Source organism: Mus musculus, chromosome 9 (genome assembly GCF_000001635.26).
Source record: "Mus musculus strain C57BL/6J chromosome 9, GRCm38.p6 C57BL/6J".
Taxonomy (NCBI): domain Eukaryota; kingdom Metazoa; phylum Chordata; class Mammalia; order Rodentia; family Muridae; genus Mus; species Mus musculus.
In genome coordinates, this window is record NC_000075.6 from 22,422,359 (window position 1) to 22,444,684 (window position 22,326).

A 22,326-nucleotide genomic window follows, 5' to 3' on the forward strand; every position below is an offset into this window, starting at 1 on the left:
AAAAAGGATGTCCTAGACTCTGCTCAAAGCATGCCAGGAGTCTGCCCTGTGTGATGACCATGTGCTGTATCAAAAGGCTTCGGTGTCGGACGTCAGTTGTAGGACTGGGCTGTAGCTACATGGAGGGGTGTTCACCTAGTATGTGGGAAGCCATGGGTTCATCCCTAGCACTAGTGGGGAAAAGCAGACTGCACAGAAACAACTCAAGTGTGTATTTATAGAGATTTTTATTAGAGACATGTGCCAAATACACTATCCCTTTGCAGAAGAAAAGATCCTAAAGGACAGAAACTAAATTTTTGAGACAGGGTCTCATGTACTCAGTCTATCCTAGAGTTCTAAGGATAATCTGGGACTCTTGACCCTCCCACTTCCATCTCTGAAATGCAGGGATTCCTGGTGAGTCACCTGACAGCTAACAGCTTTGAAGCTGGTGCATGAGCAAGCAGTCTAAGCAATTTAACTGTTTAAGGCACTCGAGGCTTAAAGACAAAGTCTTCAATTGCCATTTACTGTACTGACACTGGTAATCATAATTATATTTTCTTCCTTTTTGGCAACAGCATCTCATGTATCCCAGGCTGGTCTAAAAGTACACTGCTAAGTCTAACCTTGAAATTCTGACTCTCTTGCTTCTATCTTTCAAGTTTGGAGATTACAGGAATGTGGTACTACCTCCGCCACCCAAAAATTATTGTTGCTGTTTCTCTGTGCTGGGGAAATAGCAAACATTCCATCACCAAGCTGCCATTCCAGCTCTTATCCAGTTATTAGTAGTGACTGACCTTACTGAAACATACTGGCACACACATTATTAGTAGTGACTGACCTTACTAAACATGCTTACACACACATATGCCATAGTTGTTTTGTTTTGTTTTTAAAACAGGATCTCGCTGTGTAGCCCTGGCTGACCTGGAACACACTGTAGCCCAGGCTGTCTCAGTCTCATGCATATCCACTGCCTCTGCTCCCCAAGTGCTGGGATTAAAGGCGTGCACTGCTGCATCCAGCGGTCATCTCTCAAATCTTAAGAATGTTTCTAAGGTAGAAAAGTACTGTTAAGTTTGTACTTTTGAGGTTTGGGTTGGGGGGTGGTTATTGTTTTGTCTTAATTTTTTGTCTCTGTAGCCCTGGCTTTTCTGGAACTTGATCCTGGAACTGGTCTTGAACTCGGAGATCCTCCTGCCTTTGCCTCACTAGTGCTAGGATTAAAGACATTTGGCACCATTCCCAGCTAGTTTGTTTTAAGATAACTCAGGTCTTGCTGTGCAACTCTGGGTTAGCACTCACTGGTTACTCCAGGTTGGCCTGGGACCCCAGACAGTCCTATTGCTTCTGTTTCCTGAGTTCTGATGACAGGTGTGAGCACACCCACAGCCTGCTTCCTTTACTGTGGTTATCTCTCTATTTAGTTCCAAATGTCAAGCTTGTATTAACCTCTTGGATGGTGATCTGGTGCAGTTACAGTCTGTCCATGTAAAGCTCACAGCAGTGAGGCATTCAGGGCACTTGTGTGTTTTATGTCATTTTACTAGACTGTCACCACGTGTGTAGCTTGAAGCTGAACATTCCAGTGGATAATGTATGGTAGCCTAGTAATAGGACCTTTTAACGCTTGAACTAGCGTTTCTAAAGATGTGTGCAGGTTTATAAAGTTCACAGAAGCTTCAGGGTTGTTTGCATCTTCTCCGAAGTGTGCTTCATCTGGTATCTCTGTTGTTTCTTTGTTTTGGTTTTGTTTATTATCACAGAAAAGCTTCACTGGCCTGAACATGAACTTGCTAAGAAGTTTGTTCTAAATGCAGAAGAGGCATTGATCACTGACAGCAAAAGAAGCTTTTCGAGTTTGTCCTCTGGGATTCTCAAGGACACTTTCACAACTGGAACCAGTAGTTACAATGTTCTACTACAGAGCAAGGAGGAGAAAAAGCACCGTTCACAAAAGCGGTTTTCCTCTGCCAGCTCCAAACAACATAGGAAGCCCAGCAAATCTCCTAGCTCCTCTCATAGCAAAGATCCTAGCAGGATGACAGCCCTGGTGCCTGGGACAGGCGCTGGCACTTGGTACTGCCTAGACGGGCAGTCTGCTGTTTTTGTTACTAGCTCAGTACCAAGTCCTGTAAAGTTCACCCGTGATATCTCTATTACAGGAAGCGGCCTAGCACTGCCACCTAAACCAAAAAGCAAGGTCAAACGACGCAATCTGACCCGGCTTCCAAAGCCAAAGCAACAGCCTCAGCTGTGTAGAAGCTTTGAGAGAGGAGATGACATTTCTGGGAAAAAGCTTTGTATATTGACTGCTATAAAGCCCATCAACCTGGAGAAGGAAAAGCTGCGGTTCTTCAAGTCGGACTATACTTACAACCCTCAGTTTGAGTATGCCAATCCCACTCTGCCAGGGGTGTTAGCCAAACACAGCAACGCCTCTGACCGGTTTCTTAAGCAGGTAAAATACCACTTTGGTAGTAGTATGTATATCGTTATGTAGCTAAAGTGATTATCTACCATTGTGTAAGCAAAAGGAGATGCCTTCATATCCTCTATTATCAACACCCACCAGGGAGGGGTAGCTATGTGATAAGAAATTTGTAGGGAGTGTTTTTGCTCACCTGTATGAGAACTATGTTGTAGTAATAAAAATCTACACACTCTGCGCTGTGTTCTCTGACTAGAAGACACTAGTCTGTTTTTTGACTTAGAATTATGAATTGTGGCTCATTAGCCAACACACAGATAAGGGCTAGGTAGACTGCACTGTTTGTGGTCATCCCCCCCCCCCGTGCCCCCCGGGGTCTAGGAGATCAAACTCGGAGGCTTGGACATTCTGGGCAATTGTTCTCCATCGGATGACATCCCTTCATGAGCACAAGAGAGACAGGCTCTAGTAACCCAGGCCAACCTCAGATTAACAGTAGGACTGAAGAGAGTCTTGAACTCTAGAGCTCTCTGCTTTTACCTTCCAAGTACTGGGACCAGGCTGCTGAGATGGCTCAGCAGGGAAAGGCTCCTGCCACTAAATCTGACAACCTCAGGTAGTCAGTCCCCAAGACACAGGGTTAGATGGGAGAGAACAACTGCATATATTGTCCTCTGACTTCCAGATACATCTGCCACATCACACATACAGTTTGAAAAATAAATAAACTAAGTCCTGGGATTACAAGAGTGTGCTCTCCATAACTACATTATAAAGCTTTTTAAAATTGTAAAATGATTTTAAATATGCTGTGTATCTCCCTTGGGAGAACTCTTCTCTTGCTCTGTGTTTTCCAGTGAGCACTCACTCTTTTATTTGCTTGTGGTTCAGACAGGATTTCAGATGCGCAGATTTCAGATGCGCAGCCTGGTCTAGAGTTCCTGTGTAGGGAAAATGACCTTGACCTTCTGATTGTCTATCTGCTTGCTTTATGCTGGGGAATCAGACCTTGGGCTTCAAGCATCCGAGGCAAGCCCTACCCATTGAGCTACACCCAGGCTAGTTCGCTGTTCTTTTTAGTTCCTATCATCCTTGTGCCTTTTGTCTTCTCTTCTTTATTGTTACATAAGAAAATACATAATCATTACATAGGAAAATGTTTAAAATCATTCTAAGTGGTTACCTCCCCTCAGTGCTGAAAACAACTTTTTGAGGCTGTGCATACAAGTCACTCTAGCACTTAGGAGGCTGCAGTAGGAAGATCTCCAGTATGAGCTAGCCTGGGCTACTTCTAGTTTCATTCTGTTGCTGTGAGAGAACAGACCAGACGCAGTGTAAGGGAGATGGGTTCTCATCCCTGAGGGAAGTCAGGGCTGGAATTGGAAGGCAGGGAACTGGCTCACAGCTCTGCAAGTACAGCAGAAAGCATGGGAAATCACTGCTGGATGGGTCCCTCACAGGCAGGACCATGCTTTCTCGGCCGCGTATATAGTCCAGTCTGCTTGCCAGAAAATGAGGGCTGTAGTTCAGTGCTAGAGCTCTTGCCTAGAGTGTATGAGGCCCCAGAATAATTACCAAATACTGGCAGATTTTTTTTTTATTAAAACACTTATTCAATGTGTAGGTGTTTTGCTTGCATGTATGTCTGTAAAATGTGTGTACTTGGTGCCCATAGAGACCATAAACTGGAGTTACAGACACTTGTGAATCGCCATGTAAGTGCTGGGACTCAAACCAGGGTCCCCTGCAGGGGCAGCCAAAGTTCTGAACCTCTGAGTCCTCTCTGTCCCCTTGCCGTACTGTTTTAAAGGCTGGGTTTAAGGATGCCGTGCCTATATTCCTAGCACCTGGAAAGTTTCGGACAGGACAACCAAGGTCAAGGTCACCCTTGGCTACACAGCTCAGGGCTAGCCTAGGCCATGTGAGACCCTATCTGAAGTCTTCCCTCCTACCCTTACACCCCCACACAAAGACTATCTTGTTGGGTACAATTGGATTATGCCTGTAGTTAGAGTTTTGAGAAGCTAAGGTAAAATGGTCTTCTGAGTCTATGAAGATATTCAGAATTAAGGAGAAAAATCTTAGATTTTACAACTTTTTAAAAAGAAAGGAAATGGGGTTTGGGGGTTGGATATTAGCAACATAGGAAAGACAATGCTCCTAATAAAACACTTATTTGAGGGGCTGGAGAGATGGCTCAGTGGTTAAGAGCACTGACTGCTCTTCTGAAGGTTCTGAGTTCAAATCCCAGCAACCACATGGTGGCTCACAGCCATCTGTAATGAGATCTGATGCCCTCTTCTGGGGTGTCTGAAGACAACTACAGTGTACTTACATAAAATAATAAATAAGTCTTTAAAAAAAACACTTATTTACACTAAATTCTAAAATTAAAGTCTAGCAATCCTGACAAAGTCAATACTTTATAGAGATTTGGGAAATAGATTACAGAGCACGGACTTCCCCATGTCCATTTTGTCCTTATAACAATTCCATAAGGTAAGTAGGATAAAGGCCTTGGTATCTCCATGGTATCAGTGAAGAGAGCAAGCCCAGGAAAGGTGGAACCACATTGCTAAGTGGTGGAGCCTTACTGGGAAGCCAGGACTCCTAACCGTTCCTCTTCCGACAGGGTCACCCCTCCTCCTGTATCAGTGTCCCCATTGTAAATAGGTATTTACTGAATCAAACTGCACTTGAGAAGAGAGAGTATTTGTTAGCACATAACTGTGGAAGTAGCTTGTGATGGTCAAATTCCAAACAAAACCAAACTAGCTAATAGTCTGAAGAAGATCTGTTAGTTGGGCACTGAGGTTGTTCAGAACGTTTGCCGTCTCACCAAAGACAACCACGGTCATTTGTAGAGAAAACGATTTCATTTTATAGATGAAGTATTTCCATGCCTTGTGCTAGTTTTAAACTTAGGATGGACTTCAGGATGCTTACTATGGCACACTCCTTTAGCCCCAGAACTCGGGAGCAGAGGCAGGCAGATCTCTTGAGTTCAAGGCCAGCCTGGTCTATTCAGTTGAGTTCCAAGACCTCCAGGGCTACACAGAGAAACCCTGCTTCGAAACCAACCAAACAAAGCAGATTCTGGGGCCAGAGGTGGGCTGCACGCCTTTAACCCCTGTGCTCAGGGGCCAGATGTTGGCTGCATGCCTTTAACCCCCATGCTCAGGGACCAGATGTGGGTTGCACGCCTTTAATCCCCTGCTCAGGGGGCAGAGGTGGGCTGCATGCCTTTAATCCCCTGCTCAGGGGGCAGAGGTGGGCTGCATGCCTTTAATCCCCTGCTCAGGGGGCAGAGGTGGGCAGATCTCTGTGAATTGACACTGGACCTGTCTCAAAAAAACAGTCACTGTCTTAGGTGTCACTGTCTATTGCTGTGACAAAACACCATGACTAAAAAGCAAGCTGGGGAGGAGAGGGTTTATTGACTAGCTTACACTTCCACACTGCTGTTCATCATTAAAGAAAGTCAGGACAGGAGCTCAAGCAGGGCTGGAACCTGGAGGCAGGAGCTGATGCAGAGGTCATGGAGGGCGCTGCCCACAGACTTGCTCCTCGCCCCCCTAACCCCCCCCCCCCCCCGTTTGCTCAGCCTTCCTTTTTATTGAACCCAGCCCAGGATGGCACCACCCACAAATGGGCTGAGCCCTCCCTGCCCTCCCACACTGATCACTGATTAAGAAAGTGCCTTACAGTTAGATCTCATGGAGGAGGCAGCCCATCAACTTAGGCTCTTCCTCTCTGCTGCCTCTAGCTTGTGTTAAACTGACCCACAAAATCAGCCAGTACAATGCACCCCCTCCCCCCCCAACAAAACCAAGCAAAAAACCAGGTTCTGATTTAATAGGCATAAAGACCAGCTGCGAGCCAAGGCCTGCGTTTACAACAGCCTGGCTATCCTAGTGCCTGCCACTGCCCCTGGCCCTCCTGAGTAGCAAGGCTTTGGCAGCAAAGGCCTGTTGGAGTATTTTGAGTTGTGATAACTTTATGATGCGCCCTCATTCCTTACTAATGTATTCGTGTGTTGACTCACACATTGTGATTTTTCCCTCCTATTTTGACGTATCAGATGTGTTGTTTATAGTGCTGTACAGTACGGACCCGTATCAGCATGGATGTGCTGGTTAGCATTTACTGATGACAGAGGTCGACGCACCTTCTCAGTGCTGGCAGATCGCCACTGTCCTTACCAGTCTCACAACAGCCCAGAAACAGGATTTCTTTTCATACGTTTTATTGAAGATTTGTTTTATGTTCTGTATATGAGGTGTTTTAAAAAGATTTACTGGTTGTTATGTGTATGGGTCTTTTCACTGTGTGTAAGTGTGGTGAATGCATAGATGCCTATGGAGGCCAGAGGCAGATGTTAGGTGCCTGGAAATGAGTCACAGACCACTGTGCACTGCTGTGTGAGTGCTGGGGCCCAGACTGGGTGGATCTGCCAGAGCGGCCCACCCGCCTGCCCAGAGGGCAGCGAAGTAAACGCTCACCTCACAGAATTGTCAGGTGTCCTCTCAATTAGAGTCTTGTTTCCTGTGGCTTTCTTGGAGGTTCTGATAATTTGTGTTTTTTTTTAAACCAGATTTTTAATTAGTTTTCACTTTGTGTATATTTGGAAAAACATCTCAACTTTTTAAGATGATGAGAAGTGGATAGTACATTGCCCTAGACGAAAGATGGAAATATTTTAAGACTGTCACCCTCCTCCTCATCATCATCACTGTCACCAAAGAGTATTATTTTTTGTCACGAGAATAAAAGCTTGCTTTGCCCTTCAGTAGTCTTTCAGGCTTGTGCTCCGCTGCCTGTATTTCCGATCGGGACTTTTGTTTGCCTCTTGAATAAATTTTCCTTGCTACTTTGCCCAAAAAAAAGCACATGTATCCAAGTGGTGCCCAGACATAAATGCAGGCGAAATACCCATAACACACAAGTAAATAAATAGATGCATTCTAAGCAGACTTTATAGATCGTTACAGAGGTGATTTTATAGATTGTTAGAGAGGACTGGTTGTCTTGTATGTTTTTAAATTTTTAAGTTTTTCCCCCTTTATCTAAATGGTACTTGTAACCTACTAACTGATTTGGAGCCATACTCGGTTTACATTGGAGTTCTTCCAAACCACCATGTATCTTGTCAAGAAGCCAATATCCTCTCTATCCAGCTTCTCCTAGCGGCAGTTACAGGTGCAATGTGCAGTATGTCAGCTGCACCATCTCTGGCTAAAGAGACTAGAAGACAGGGAAGAAGAGCGTGTGTATCGTCCCCGACCTCCTTTCCCTTTTCGGTTGGCCTCACTGTGTATCCTGGAGGCGCCCCACAGGAAGCAGCTAAAGATCAGACACGCGCCACTGGGCCAGCAAGGGCACTTGTAAGTTCACAGGCATTTATAGAAAACTTCAAAAGTCAGTGGAAACTATTTAAGCTCAGAAAATGTGCAGCTGGAGTTTCAGCTTAACTTCGTTAACCAGGAAATCTGAGCGCGTCTTGACAAATAAGGTCCTAATTAGCTAACTTCATCTCAGAGTGGCATGAGCTGCTGACTTAATCTCCTTTCTTTTACAGTCCATCAATATTATGGAGCTGACTTTACAAAAATATGGAAGTTATGAAAAATTTGAACAAGCTACTGGTGGTAGCTTGTTGTCTAAAACTCGAATCTGGAGTCATGTTAGAAAGTACATGGTGAAGGAAGGCTGCCTGGGAGAGGTATGGTCGTGGGTGGGCGGGGCCTGGGAGAGGCGTGGGCCATGGGTGGGCGGGGCAAGATTAGTGCCAAATGCAAGCTCTTTTCTGCAGGTTTTGTTTGGTCAGTTCTGTTTTACTGGTTGGATTGGGTTCTTGCCATCTGTCTTTTGCTCCTAGTGTCATTTCTGTATGTGTAGCAATAGCATTATCTGAGTTTCTCAATGAGAATTATTGAAGAGAGATTTTGCTGCAGTGTTCTTAGTCATCAGTCTCAAAACCAGCACTGACAAGGTGCAGGTTTCTGACACATGCATGCTCTAGATCTTCCCAGTTTTGTGTGGATTCAGAGGCTGGGGCAAGCACTCTGCTGTGAGGCTCTATCCCCACCTTTTCCGTTTGGCTTGATAGAGGACCTCACTAAGTTGCTCAGGCTGGCCTGGAATTCTCTCTGCAGCCCAGACCTTCTTCCTGCTTTAGTTTCTCTAGTCTCTGGGGTACCTTTTCTTCTGTCTTCTTTCTTTTCCTTCTTCCTTCCTTCCTTCCTTCTTCCTCCCCTCCTTCCCTCCCTTCTTCCCTCCCTTCCTTCCTTCTTTCCTTCACTTCCTCTCTCTCTTCCTTCCTCTTTGTTAAGACAGGGTCTCTTTCAGTCCTAACTGTCCTAGAGCTGACTATATAGACCAGGGTGGACTTGAACTCACAGAGATCCTCCTGTCTTTGCCTCTCAAGTGCTGGCCATTAAAGGTATATGCTACCACAACCAGCCTCCTTCATTTCCTTTCAGTCCAATGAATCCAATGAAAATCTCAGAGGGTTAAAATGATAAGGTTCAAAAGCAAACAACACAAAACCAATTAGACAGTTCAAATGTGGCTGGACGTACACGTCGTCAACTTAGGTGAATTGGGTAATCAATAGGTGAATAGGCCCGTTATTTTTTGCAAAAACTTTCCTCTCCATTTACATTTGTGTGTGTATGCATGACTGTGCATGTGTGTATTATATGCTTATATATTTATATGTATGTGGGAACATGCATGCCACAGCGTGTGTGGTAGTCACAGGACAAGGGGACAACATTTGAGAGTTACTGGGAGCATGTTGGTTTTGGAGAGCTTGGCTCACCAGCCTTGATGTTGAGCATCCTATCCCTGCGTCATCTCACAGCCCTGTATGTGTGTCTCTCCTCTTGCTGCCCAGATTGTAGTTCATCTCACCGAAGACCTGCTTTCCAGGGCATCCATGACGGTAGTAAACGGATGCCCGACTCTAACCATCAATATTTCTACTGCACGAGAGCACTGGCTGGAGGGCATGCTGAGGCACGAGATAGGTAGGGGTACCCTTTCTACTCACTCTTGTGACTATCAAGAATTACCTGCTATTCTTTCAGAGTGTTTTTTTCTTAGTAATGTTTAGTAAAAATTCATGATGTTGTCAAGCCTTGCAGGGACTGTATGTCATTTCAAATTAGAATTTTACAGCATTCTTGGGAAGTCATTTCCATCCTTTTGGTTTTAGTTCCACATCTGAAATTGAGGGCAATCATGCTTAGGGAAGAGACAGTAAGAAAAGGAAAAGTTATTCTTCTCTAATTAAAGACTCGGAGAAGTCATCCGTCCTTCCGGGATAGCACACGCCATAGCTGCTGCAGCAGTCACTGTACTAGAGGCTTGCTTTCTGGGAAGGCAGAGGACATTATCTCACTTAAAGGATGTTTATTTCCACCATCTCTTCAGCATGGCTGAAAGTAAACCCACTTTGCTGCAAGGTGGTCCTTTATCCAGGTAATTGGCTGTCCCAAGTAGATTAACTCTAATGTTTTGGGTAGCTAGAAGTGTCCATCAATGGCCAAAGATATAGTCCATTCTCTTGAACAAAAGGAAATAGGTTTATATTTCGAGTATAACATCTGATCCTCTGATAGAGGCCAGCATCCTTTAGGAGATAGGCTATAATTGGGAAATAGATATAACCCATGTGTACTGGTTTGAATAGGAATGGCCCCAATTGACTCATGTGTTTGAGTGCTTGGCCATAGGAAGTGTGGCTTTTTTGGAGGACATGTGTCTCTAGGGGGTGGGCTTTGAGATCTCAGAAGCTTAAGCCATGCCCAAGGTGCCCAAGGGTGCCTGTGGATCCAGATGTAGAGCTCTCAGCTCCTTTTTCAGCACCGTGTCTGCCTGCATGATGCCATGTTTCCTGATATGATGATAATGGACTGAACCACTGAAACTGTAAGCCAGCCCCAATGAAATGTTGTCCTTACAAGAACTGCATGGTTGTGATGTCTCTTCATAACAGTAGAAACCAGGATAGTTGCTGAGGCCAGGTGTGCGGCAGGGGTGCCCCTGCATGGAGGCCCAGAGAGGCCATTGTGTGAAGCTGTTGAAGCCTGGATTGCCGTGGATACCCCAAGGTGTTAGAGATTCCAGAGCCACGGGACACCTGCCCCCACCCCAGTATGCTAACAGGGACTGGAACGAGCCCGAGCCCAAGAGAGAGAAGTGTGTTGCAGTCAACAAAGCTGAGAGGAATTGGAGATCTGAAGAGCATTTTGACATCAGATACGGAGATGCAGAGTTTGGAGTTTGCCCAGTTGGTTTTCAGTCTTTCCTCTCTATGTTTCCTTTCCTCCCTTTTGGAATGGTAATATATATCCTATTGGAAGTATGTGATCTGCTTTTTTATTTTGAGTTTACAGAGATTACAGCTAAGAGATTGCATGAGTCCCAGAAGAGACTGTGAACTTTGGACTTTTAACCAAGCTTGAGACTGTTACAGACTATGGAGACTTTTACGTTGGACTGAATACATTTCTGCATTATGGCTCCAAGCCTATGGGGGCAGGGAATGGAACGTGGTGGATTGAATAGGAATGGCCCCTATAGGCTCAGATGTTTGAATGCTTGGTCTCAGAGACTGGCACTGTTAGGAGGTGTGGCTTTGTTGGAGTAGGTGTGTCATTAGGAGGTGGAATTTGAGGTCTCAGAATCTCAAGCCACACCCAGTGTAACATCCTGATGTAGAACTCTCAGCTCCTTCTCTGGCACCCTGTCTGCTTGCATGCTGCCAGTTTCCCACCATGACAATAATGGACTAGACCTCTAACTGTAAGCCAGTCCCAATTACATGTTCTTCTTTATAAGATATGTTCTTGGTGTTTCTTCACAGCAATAGAAACCCTAAGACACTCTTCTACTATGAGAATCTAGAAACTCGGTTCTAAAGCTGCTGCCAGAAAGGACTGTTGTCTGACTGACTCAGTCCTCCAATCAGTGTTGTTCATTTTAGGCTGAGACCTAAACCAGAGCTAACTTCTGCCATTTCTGGCCTCCGTTCAGGACAGGACCAAGATTATTTTCAGTTTATTGTCAGGGACATAAACTGAGGCCCCCATCCTTAAACTTCTGCCTTGTTTCTACCTCCGGTTCTCATCATCCCTGAAGAGGTAATCCTAACCAACTGCCTTCAGGAGATTTGGGTTGATAACAGAATCTGGTTTCTTCCTCCTGGGTGGGCCCATTGGTTATGTCCTCCCCGTGCCTCTCCAGTGGAACTATCTGGAGATATAAACGTGCATCCATGGTTTCCTTTCAAGTTAGTGACTTGCCCTTGGATAGAGGTGCATCTGTGGGATAAAGGCAACAAAGGAGTCTGGGGCTCATGATATTGGAGCCTTCTAAACAGAGGAAAGATTTCATCCCACCAGGAGCAGGCCATACTTAGTACAAAGCCCTCTGTTGTGCTCCAAGGAGTTTGTTTCTTTTGTTTGGCCTCCAAGGCCTGACTCCAGAGTGATGTTCCCAGGATCTGCATTCAGGGACTCTGATGCTGGTGGAATGGCTGGAATCCCAGTCTGAGATGCCTCCCAGGTGAGCTCACCAGTTGTACTGGCAACACTAAAAGATGTCGCTGGGATCTTTGCATAATCGTCCTTAGTCCTGAGTACACACTTGCTGTCAAAGAACCATGAAAGACCACTCCATTTTTGGCTTTGGGATCTTGGAGATTTGTTTATTTATCTGTTTGTTTTCTGAGACCAGATCTCATGTAGCCCACATGAACTTAAAAAAATAAATGCTTATTTTTGCTCATGATCTGTAGGTTTCAGCTCCCTGTGGGCCAATGTTACTGCTCTTGAGCCTGGTAAGGCTGCATATCATGGTGGGCTCATGTGGCCACTGAACATGGTCAAAAGAGCAGAGAAGACAATGGATAGGAAAGGGTCTCATGGCCCCCTTCTCTACACCCTCACCAGGCCTTATACCTTAAGGGTCCTACCACCTCCCAGGAGCACCAAGTTGGAGACAAGGCTTTAGCCTTTGGAACTCTGAGGAAGAATATTCCAGATGAATGCAAATTTTCTTTGGGAAAGGATCAAAGCAAGAATGTCATTTCTTAGTCAGGCAGTGGTGGACACGCCTTTAATCCTAGCACTTGGGAGGCAGAGGCAGGCAGATTTCTGAGTTCGAGGCCAGCCTGGTCTACAGAGTGAATTCCAGGACAGCCAGGGCTACACAGAGAAACCTTGCCTTGAAAAACTGAAAACAAAACAAAAACAAAAAAACAAAAAAAGGATGTCATTTCTTATCATTTGTACCTTTTCTTCCATGTAGGCACACATTATTTTCGGGGTATTAACAACCTTCAGCAACCGTGGAACAGTTGGATTGGCCGAAAAAAACATGAGCTAAAGCCCAACAACCCAACGGAGGAAGGGCTGGCAAGCATCCACAGTGTCCTGTTCAGAAAAGACCCCTTCCTGTGGAGGGCCGCTCTCCTGTACTACACGGTGTATAAAGCCAGCCACATGTCCTTCTGTGAACTCTTCAAAGACATTGGCAAGTTTGTCAAGGACCCTAATACAAGATGGGACTATTGTGTAAGAGCCAAGAGAGGGTGGACTGACACTTCTGAGCCCGGTAAGTGTCCCTCCATGGTAGGTCTTCGAACTTTTTATTTGTTAGCTAGTAACTTGGGTCATGTTTTAATCTCTGAATCTGATAATGAAATGTTTGTGACTTGAGGTCATCAAAGGCTCTTGCTGTGGAGCCCCATAGCACACAGCATTATTTTGGCCCAATCCCCTTGAAACAGTTCAGACCAATAGACTCTGGAAAGAGTAATAGAATGAGCTGGTCAAGGTGATGAGTTTATGTAATCCCAGCACCCAGTAGGTTGGGGCAGAAGGATACAAGTTTGAGGCCAATTAGCAGGGAGGGCTAGTAAGATTTAGTAAGGTGACTCCTGCAAGTTGTCCTCTGACCCTTCCACTTGTAAACTGTGGTAAACACACACTCTGAATAAATAAATGTAAAAGTTCTTGTAACTACATAGATTGAACACACAGCATTCTGGATCAACCAGTCGCTGACTAAGCAGTAGCTAATTTGGGGGGGGGGGCATTTCTTTATTTTCTAAGGCTTATTTGTCTTTATTTATGTGTATGTGTGTGCCTTTGAGTTTATGTATGCCTGGTGCCCTTAGGTCAGAGGGTACCAGAGCTCCTAGAAACTGAGTTATAGGCAGGTGTGACCTACCTCACTGAAACCCAGCCTGTGTCCTTTGGAGAGCATTAAGCGCTGTAACCACTGAGCATCCCCATCCTTCTCCGACTTTAAAGACAGGTTTTTGAGATATTTGAGATAGCATTTGCCTACAATTAGTTCACCTCTTTAAAATGCGAGCCTCATATTTTTCAGTATTAGCAAGCCACGCAGTTACTACCTCTAAATTCTGAATATCCTGTTTACCAGCTCCACCACCCTCGAGAAACAACACCCATGAACATTCTTCCCCTGTATCTTCACTCCCTCAGCTTTCAGGAAACACCTTTAGCGGTTTTTACCTTTTGTCTCTGTAGATTTACCTGTTTTGAATATTTCATATTAATAAAATTATATAATTGGCTTCTTCTAATTAGCAGGACTATTTTTTCAATTTTTTTCTAAAGTGCCCCACTGTTTCGCCCTGGATAACCTGGAACAAACCATGTAGACCATGGTGGCTTCAAACTCCCAGAGATCCCCCTGCCTCTGCCTCTGAGTGCTGAGATGGACATCATCAGAACCCCAGTGGCCAGCAGGACGTTTCAGACCCTGCTGTAGCGGCTGCGGTTGTTCATCCTTTGCTGTTGGCTGACTTGGTTCATCAGATTCAGTTAGGCTCCCAGGAGCAATGCTGCTGAGTGTTTGTCAGAGCTCGCGTGCAGCGTGTTTTCTTACACTCGACTCTGCCCACGAGTGGATGTTTTGGTGGAAGTTTGAAACTGAGTCTCACTTCGTAGCTTAGCCTGACCTGGAACACACAGGAATCTTCCAGCCTCAGCTTCCTGAGTGCTGGCATTGCAAGCCTGAGCCACCATACTCTTCGTAGAGGTAGCACAGGCAAGGGACATGGTGACCATGCTTAGCTTTGGGGGTGGTGACCACGCTGCCTGCTACATCCCAGTGTTCAGGACTCCTCTCCTCGTCCTTGCCAACATCTGTGATTTTCATTTTTAAATCAGCAATTACTACTTTCAACAGTACAAAACAATGTAGCTATGGGAAGGTACGCTTTTATAGTTTTGGTGTGCGTTGACTTGATGACTGTGGGGTTAGGCATCTCTTAATTTGCTTGGTTGATCACTGTGTTTCTTTATGAGAACTATCTGCTTGTTTTTACCCCATTTCTTTTTTAAAAATTATTTATTCATCTTATGTAAGTACACTGTAGCTGCCTTCAGACACCCCAGAAGAGGGCATCAGATCTCATTACAGATGGTTGTGAGCCACCATGTGGTTGCTGGGATTTGAACTCAGAACCTCTAGAAGAGCAGTCAGTGCTCTTAGCCGCTGAGCCATCTCTCCAGTCCCGTCCCCCCCCCCCCATTTTAATTGGACTATTTACCTTTTTTTTTAAAAAATTGAATCACAAGAGGTCTTTATGTAGATAAAACTCTCTTGTCAGATGTATGATTGACAAATATCTTTACCGTTCTGTGGAGTGTCTTCTCAGTTTCTTCTTACATTGTCTTTGATGCCATCTACCCACCCATGCTTGAGATACAAAACTTGGCAAATGTTCTTCATGCCTAGCCTTCTGTCTGATGTCTTTTGGTAACAAGGGAGTATGACCATGGAGAGGGAGACAACTCAGTGCTAGCACATGTGCATTGTGTGTGCAGAATTGGACGAGAGATCAACTCCCAGGATTCTTGGTACTACACCTTGGTAGTAGTGGTTTTGTTTGGAGGAGGGTGATTTTTATTTATTTTGTGTGTGTGTGTGTGTGTGTGTGTGTGTGGGTGAACCATGTTTGTGAGGTTACAGGACAACTTTTTAGAGTCAGGGCTCTCCTTGCACCCTACTGAGGCAGGCCTCCCCTGTCTCTACAGTTACCTGCTCCAGGCTGCCTGGTTCCCCAGGCTTCTCAGTAGACCTGTGTTACACATGCGTTTTATTGCATCTGGCTTTTCCCCACGGGTTTCAGGGATTGCTGTGACTACTTACTAGCATACCCAATAAAGCTAGCAATGATTATCCAGTGTGTGACCACATTATTTTTTAAAAGCTCTGGCCATGCAGGAGGATTTCTTCATGTTGATTGTGGCTTCTTTTGTTTGAACCCGGGTCTCGTATGCTTGGCTGGCTTGGCCCCTGTGTTGAGACTTCCAAGTGCTGGGATTTCAGTGTGAACACTGCACCGTCCTGGACGGTTTCTGTGTGTGAATGAGAAAAGTTCCCTTTCAGAAGTTCCTGCTTCTGATCCCATGCAGTCTTTTGTCAGGGAGCTGGTTGGGTTTATTTGTTTGTTTGTTTGTTTGTTTGTTTGAGAGACAAGGGCTCTTGATTATGTAGCTCTCTACTATGTAGACCAGGCTGGCCTCAAACTCACAGAGATTTGCTGGTTTCTGCCTCCTAAAGGTCAGGATTAAAGGTATATACCACCATGTCCAGCAGTTTTTTGTTTTTGTTTTGTTTGTTTGTTTGTCTTCTTTTCTAAGACAAGGTTTGGTAGTCCAGGTTGTCTTTAGACTTACTGTGTATTTCTGATCCTTTTACCCCTACCTAGGAATACAGATGTGCACCACTATTCTAGGGTTGTGCAGTGCTGGGCTTCCAAGCCAGGGCTCTTGTGTGCTGGGCAAGCCCTGTACCAACTGAGCTACACACCCATCATGTTAGGCTATGTGTTTTGTTTTTGAGACAAGGTCTCACATGGTAACCCTGGCTGACTAGGAACTCCCTGTGTAGATGAATCTGGGCTTTACCATTTTTAAACCATTAAACTATAGCTTTAGCTGTGCATAGTACACGTGCCTGCAGTCCCACTCTCCAGGAGGCTGAGATGGGAAATAGACGTGAGTTGAACTCAGGTCTTCATGCTTAAGAGGGAAACAATTTACAGACTTGAGAGATTTCCTGAGCCTGAAACCTAGTCGCAGAGAAACCTCCAATCTGAGGCTGGAGAGATGGCTCAGAGGTTAAGAGCACTGACTCTTCTTCCTGAATTCAATTCCCAGCAACCACTTGGTGGCACATAACCATCTATAAGGATATCTGGTGCCCTCTTTGGGCCTGCAGGCATACATGCAGGCAGAACATTGTGTACATAATAAATCTTAAAAAGCAAAACAAAAACAAAAAACAAACAAACAAAATCAACCAAAACAAAATTATATTATTTCACCCAGGATAATCTCCATCTCAAGATCCTTTTGCTTCAGCCTCCCAGATAACCTGGGATCACAGGTATGTGCCATCGTGTCCAGAGTCATAATCCTTCCTTACAAAGGAATTAGGACAGGGCTATTGTTCAGTGCACACCAAGGAAAATCGGACATTCAAACCCCCACATTGCCGGATTGCCGGATTGCCCTTGTTAGACCTCCCTCTCACCCAGTCCGCTCACACCAGGATCTACCCTCATGCTCACCTGGGTGTGCGTGCGCGGGGTGGTGTTTTTATGTCATGGACTTTGAGTACCAGTCTTTAATTTGGGGGAAGATGTCATTTTAGTTAAGAAACAGCAGTTAAAGGGAGTTCTTCAGGCAAAGTACTGGGCTCCTGTCCTGTTACTTTCCGAGAGCCTCCATTTTAAGCTGTGATGATAACTGAATACAATTATACATGGGTCAGGCATGGCGGCCCAAGCTTTGATCCCAGCATGAGACAAGGGAGGTGGATCTCTGAGTTCAAAGCTAGCCTAGACTACATAGTGAGTGCCAGGACAACTAAAGCTACACAATGAGTGAGACCCAGTCTCAAATAATAAACACTAGAATGTTTTAAATACAGATTCTGTATCTCTATAAACATTAGATAGTAAACACTGGAGCTGGAAAGGATATTTTAAAATATCCGTCTGAAGAGAAAGGAAGTAAGTGTCGTTCTGGTTCTTCCAGGGTGTTTCAGTAAGGACCAGGTCTACTTGGATGGAGTCCTTCAAATCCTGCGATTCAGAGAGTCCATAGACTTCCATCTGCTGACTGCCCTGGGCAAGGTGCGTGAACAGTGGGCCAGCCTCGAGGAAAGCAACTCAAGGCCAAGCGTGTTCCTTTGTTGCTGTTGGAACAAGTTTCTTTCTATGATAATAGAAGGAAATGTTCTCTGTGATCAGTAAGAGATCCAGGAATAGACCATTTGGGAATCAATCCATCCTTTCATCCATCCTTCCATCCATCCATCCTTCCTTCCTTCCTTCCTTCCTTCCTTCCTCCCTATTTCTTTCTTTTTTTTTTTAATGTTCTTTATTTATATGTGCATCTATAAAAAAACATCAGTTTTGGGTTTGCTTGGTTTTGAACCAGGATCTCATGAAGCCCAGGATGGCTTCCAACTAGCTGAAGGTGACCTTAAACTTTTTTTTTTTGGTTTTTTTGTTTTTTGTTGTTTGTTGTTTTTTGGGGGGAGACAGTGCTGAGATTATGGGCATGCACCACAATACCTTTCTTTAAAATGTTTTTCTAAGAGTGTTTGAAAGGAAGCGATAAATATGACACCTGGCTTTTTTGAGGTCTCCTGTGAACAAGGGTTATCATTAATTCGATATAAAGTTAAAATGCAGTACAAATCTTGTTGCGTGTGGCCATCAAGGTCTCCAGTGACCAGGTCCTTTGTCAGTAAACCCTGGCATTTGCAAGGAATCCTTTGTAAGCAACAAGTCTCAACAGTGGACTCCAAGGATTCCAGAACCTGGGGACCTGGGGACCTGGGGACCTGGGGAGAAGACTCAGGGCTGTAAGCTCATAGCCACACAGAACTCCTACTTTTGGCCACACACACACACACACACACACACACACACACACACACACACAATCTTTTTCCGCTGCATTTGGGGACTGGAGGGATGAGTTGGTGTTTAAGAGTGTTTGCAGCTTTGCAGAGGACCAGCGCTTGATTCCCAGCACCCATATGGCCTCTCATAACCACTTGGAACTTCAGTTTCAGGGGATTCCAAACCCTCTTCTGATCTCGAAAGGCAGCAGGCAGGTATGTACATACAGGCATGCACTTAAACACATTCTGACAAAGTTAAAAAATATGTATATATCTCACAAGCCCGGTTATAAACAGACATACTGTCATCTGGCCCCTGCCACTCCACTTACTGAGCACAAGTGGAAGAGATTTTAGCATCATTCTCGGGGTGTTAGGAATTGGGAACAGTTAGTAAGCATTAGCTCCACTCAGAAGTCACCAGCTACATTCACCCTATAGGACACATTGCCTTAACAAAGTTTAACAAGGATGAAAAGGTTTAAAATATTGTGAGAAAAATTACCCAAATATGAGAAAGATGTTAAATGAATCAGTGTTGTGTTAAATGTTGTCTTAAGGGCTGTGTGCTGACCCTGCAGGGAGCAGGTCCCCTCAGCCTGGCCATGCTGGCCTTCTGCTGCCCTTAGGGCTGGGGTGCTGACCCTGCAGGGAGCAGGTCCCCTCAGCCTGGCCGTGCTGGCCTTCTGCTGCCCTTAGGGCTGGGGTGCTGACCCTGCAGAGAGCAGGTCCCCTCAGCCTGGCCATGCTGGCTTTCTGCTGCCCTTAGGGCTGGGGTGCTGGTCCTGCAGGGAGCAGCTTTCCCTCAGCCTGGTCATGCTGGCCTTCTGGTGACCTTCCACTGTCTCTTCCAGACACCCAGCCCAGTAAATAAGTCAGTATGTTTTTTAAGTTGCCATTAGACTTGGTTAAAGCAGAGCTGCCCAACCTGCAGTGTGTAAACAACACAGTATCCTCCAGCTGTGATAGGACAAGGTACACATGTATATTTTAGTCATGTCTGTCATAAGCTGAAAAACCTACTTCTATTACACTAGGGGTATAAATAAGTAACTTGATAATAGAAACATTAAAAATCAATAAGTTGGAAGTGCAATATGACTGTGGTTTCTTCTCAAAAAGACTTCCTGCCAACCCTGGAAGAGTGGTGATCAGAAGATGGGCTGTTTAAAATCAGCCATGCCAAACCAGGCTTAGTGGTGCACACCTTATCCCAGCACTCAGGAGGCAGAGTCAGGGAGATCTCTGTGAATTCAAGGCCAACATGAACTACATACTGAGTTCTAGGACAGCTAGGGGGCTACACAGTGAGACCCTGTTTCAAAAATAAATAAAATCAGCCTTGATTTGGAATTTAAAGGTAAAAATAACTTATAGAATTGTAAATGGTTTTCTCTTCTAATTAGTTCCTCTTTTCATGGGCTTGTTTGTTTTGAGACAGGATTCCTCACTGTGCAGCCCTGTGTAGACCAGGCTGGTCTTGAACTCACAGAGATCTGCCTATGTCTGCCTTCCAAGTGCTGGGATTAAAGTGTTTGCTAGCAATCCTGGCTTCATGCCTGTTTTCAATGACTCAGACACACGGGCAGCCCACCAGTGGTAGCACTACCAAACAAAATGTCTCCTTTGCCATTAGCCATTAACTGCTTCCAACTTGGGGGGTGGAGGTGGGGCTCCTGATCCTCCCTTCAGCCTCAGGTCATGTGGAGGTCATCATAGCTGCTGTGACTTCAGCCCAGAACTCGGCATCCCACACACCAGCGATGGCATTCTTCCTGACCCTCCTTCCATATTCCCAGAGTCTGGGACAGTGTCATAGGTGGCCCATTTATGGCTGCTTCTTCAAATGCCACTTAGTTCTTGACACTTGGACTGCCCACTGTAGAAGGAATCTGCTCTGGCCTCAGCTGAGAGCAGTGTTCACCTGGAGGCAAGGCCATGGTTATTTAGAAGGTGATCTGGTAGGAACTCTGCTTCCTTTGCCAACAGTAACAGTAGCTTCCCAGCGAGGACTGTGACTCCTCCACCACAGGCTTCAGGCCAGGTTCATGGTTCCTTTACAACATTCTCTCCTATGGAGAGACTCTCTTGATCTTGACCCAGAAGGAGTTGGCCATCCCTGTAAAGCTGTCCAAGATGCCACAGTGGACGAATCGCTGAGCCGAACCGAGTGAAGCGTGGGGACAGTTCCTCCCCAGCAGAGCACCTCTGGCCAGCAGGGAGAGTTTACCATGTTCTTTAAGTGCTTAGAAAAATTCAGTTACAGCAAGAGAATCTAACAAATTATGTCTGCCGGCTTAATAAACAGAATCAGGAAGCCAGGATGTAAGAGTGTCCCTTCTTCAGATTTGATCCCACTGTCTTTTATTTAGATTTAATCAAGAGATTTGTTTGAGTTTAAAGTCTCTCTTACCTGAGTATGGAGCTTAGTGGTAGACTACTTGCCTAATATGCTTTGCCAAAGTTGGGTTCTCAGTAGCACCAAAAAGGTAAAAGTCTGCTGTGAACACACAGGGAGCGCACTGCCTAACGCTCACACAGACTGAATTAGTTCCAAGACAGGGTGTGAAGTCGGGTGCTGACTTTCTTTTTTATGCTCAGTTATGAGAGGCCATATGCTACAGGTCCTTCGTTCCTGCGGTGACAGGAACGACACGGACACCAAGTCGGGTTTACGCAACAGCTTCTTTACTTGTTCTCCTTCTTGCAGCTTTTCTTACAAAACTCCCCTTACAACAGCTTCTCTTACTACAACTAGCTTCTACTTAAGGCAAGGGCTAAAACTTACCTCACGGCAACTGACTTCCTTCTAGCTCCACCCCACCTCATCCAATCAGAATTCACACACACACACACACACACACACACACACACACACACACACACACACACGCTCCAGGCACGAGCTCAGGTCGGTCATGGATAGGCTGACAGGTCCAGATCACGAGGAACAGTCCAGCCTGGCAGGCAGCCTCACTGTGCATGCTCGGGCAAGGCAGTAAACATCTTGGCCCAATGCGGCCGCATCCGCTTCCCGCAGCCATAAACATAATATTTCATTTAATGTACTAAAGGAAAGTAACCAACCACCTTTTGTATTTCTGCAGACCACATTTGATTTTGGTTTTGATACAGGGTCTCACTGTGTAGTCCAGGTTGGCCCCAAACTCACAGATACCCACCTATCTCTGCCTCCAAGTTCCTGCATGCTAGGATTAAAGATGTGAACCACCACACCTGGCCTTATATCCACACATTTTCGTTTAATGCCCTTGGTCCCCTCTAAATGTCACTTGTAGTTGCAAAAACAATTCCTTTTTTTTTCCAGGTATCTTACGAAGATGTGGATCGCTTAAAAGAATTGGCAGTTACTGAAAACATGCGAGTCCCACATTTCCTTCATGATCACAGCCGGTACATGGAGCACTTAGAGAGGATCATGGAGGTGAACGAGCTGACAGACGCTGAGCTGAAAAACCTCATCTAAGCAGCAGAGCCGGCTCTTCATGGCTGTTAGCAGCTAGGGCACCCAGCACCTGCAGAACTAGAGGAGAGCAGCTGACCTTCGCTTGTTGAAGACCAGCTCTCAGGATCCAGCTGAAATTCTAGGTTCCATGTAGACCTGAAACTATTTTCCTAGAACATTTCTATAGACTTCGGGTGGAAGTCACTTGTCTTTTCATTCAGATCTCTCCAGAGACAAATGAAGACTTCGCTGCTGGTGACACCACGATGAGCTGTGAACTTGGGCACCAAGGCCAGCTCTGGATTGGAGGTGGCCAGTCTAATGCTCTGCAGTATAAACCCCAAGGTTCTATTTCCTCTCCTAAACAGAGAGAGTTGTTCTTTGAAATAGCCATTTTGTACACCAGAGAAGGCTAGCAATATCTAAGCTCTTATTTTTCTTATGTTAAGTAATATTAAAAGGAGATTGAAAACTT

At 45.3% G+C, this 22,326-nt stretch overlaps 1 protein-coding gene across 12 annotated transcripts in view; it reads left to right on the forward strand.

Annotated features, from left to right (window-relative positions):
* 9530077C05Rik (RIKEN cDNA 9530077C05 gene) overlaps nucleotides 1–22,326 on the forward strand; it is a 56,126-nt gene extending 33,800 nt beyond the window's left edge. For 3 of the 12 annotated variants that reach the window (NM_001378982.1, NM_001378983.1, NM_026739.3), the window contains 6 exons: nucleotides 1,755–2,449; nucleotides 7,998–8,141; nucleotides 9,318–9,450; nucleotides 12,737–13,042; nucleotides 17,509–17,606; nucleotides 21,714–22,323. In NM_001378982.1, coding sequence (NP_001365911.1) covers nucleotides 2,030–2,449; nucleotides 7,998–8,141; nucleotides 9,318–9,450; nucleotides 12,737–13,042; nucleotides 17,509–17,606; nucleotides 21,714–21,872 — 1,260 coding nt within the window. In that variant the 5' untranslated portion in view covers nucleotides 1,755–2,029 and the 3' untranslated portion in view covers nucleotides 21,873–22,323. Of the gene's footprint in view, nucleotides 1–1,754; nucleotides 2,450–7,997; nucleotides 8,142–9,317; nucleotides 11,993–12,736; nucleotides 13,043–17,508; nucleotides 17,607–21,713 lie in introns of those variants that run through there. The other 9 variants (XM_006510573.2, XM_011242589.2, XM_017313548.1 and 6 more) reach the window with 8 other exon arrangements.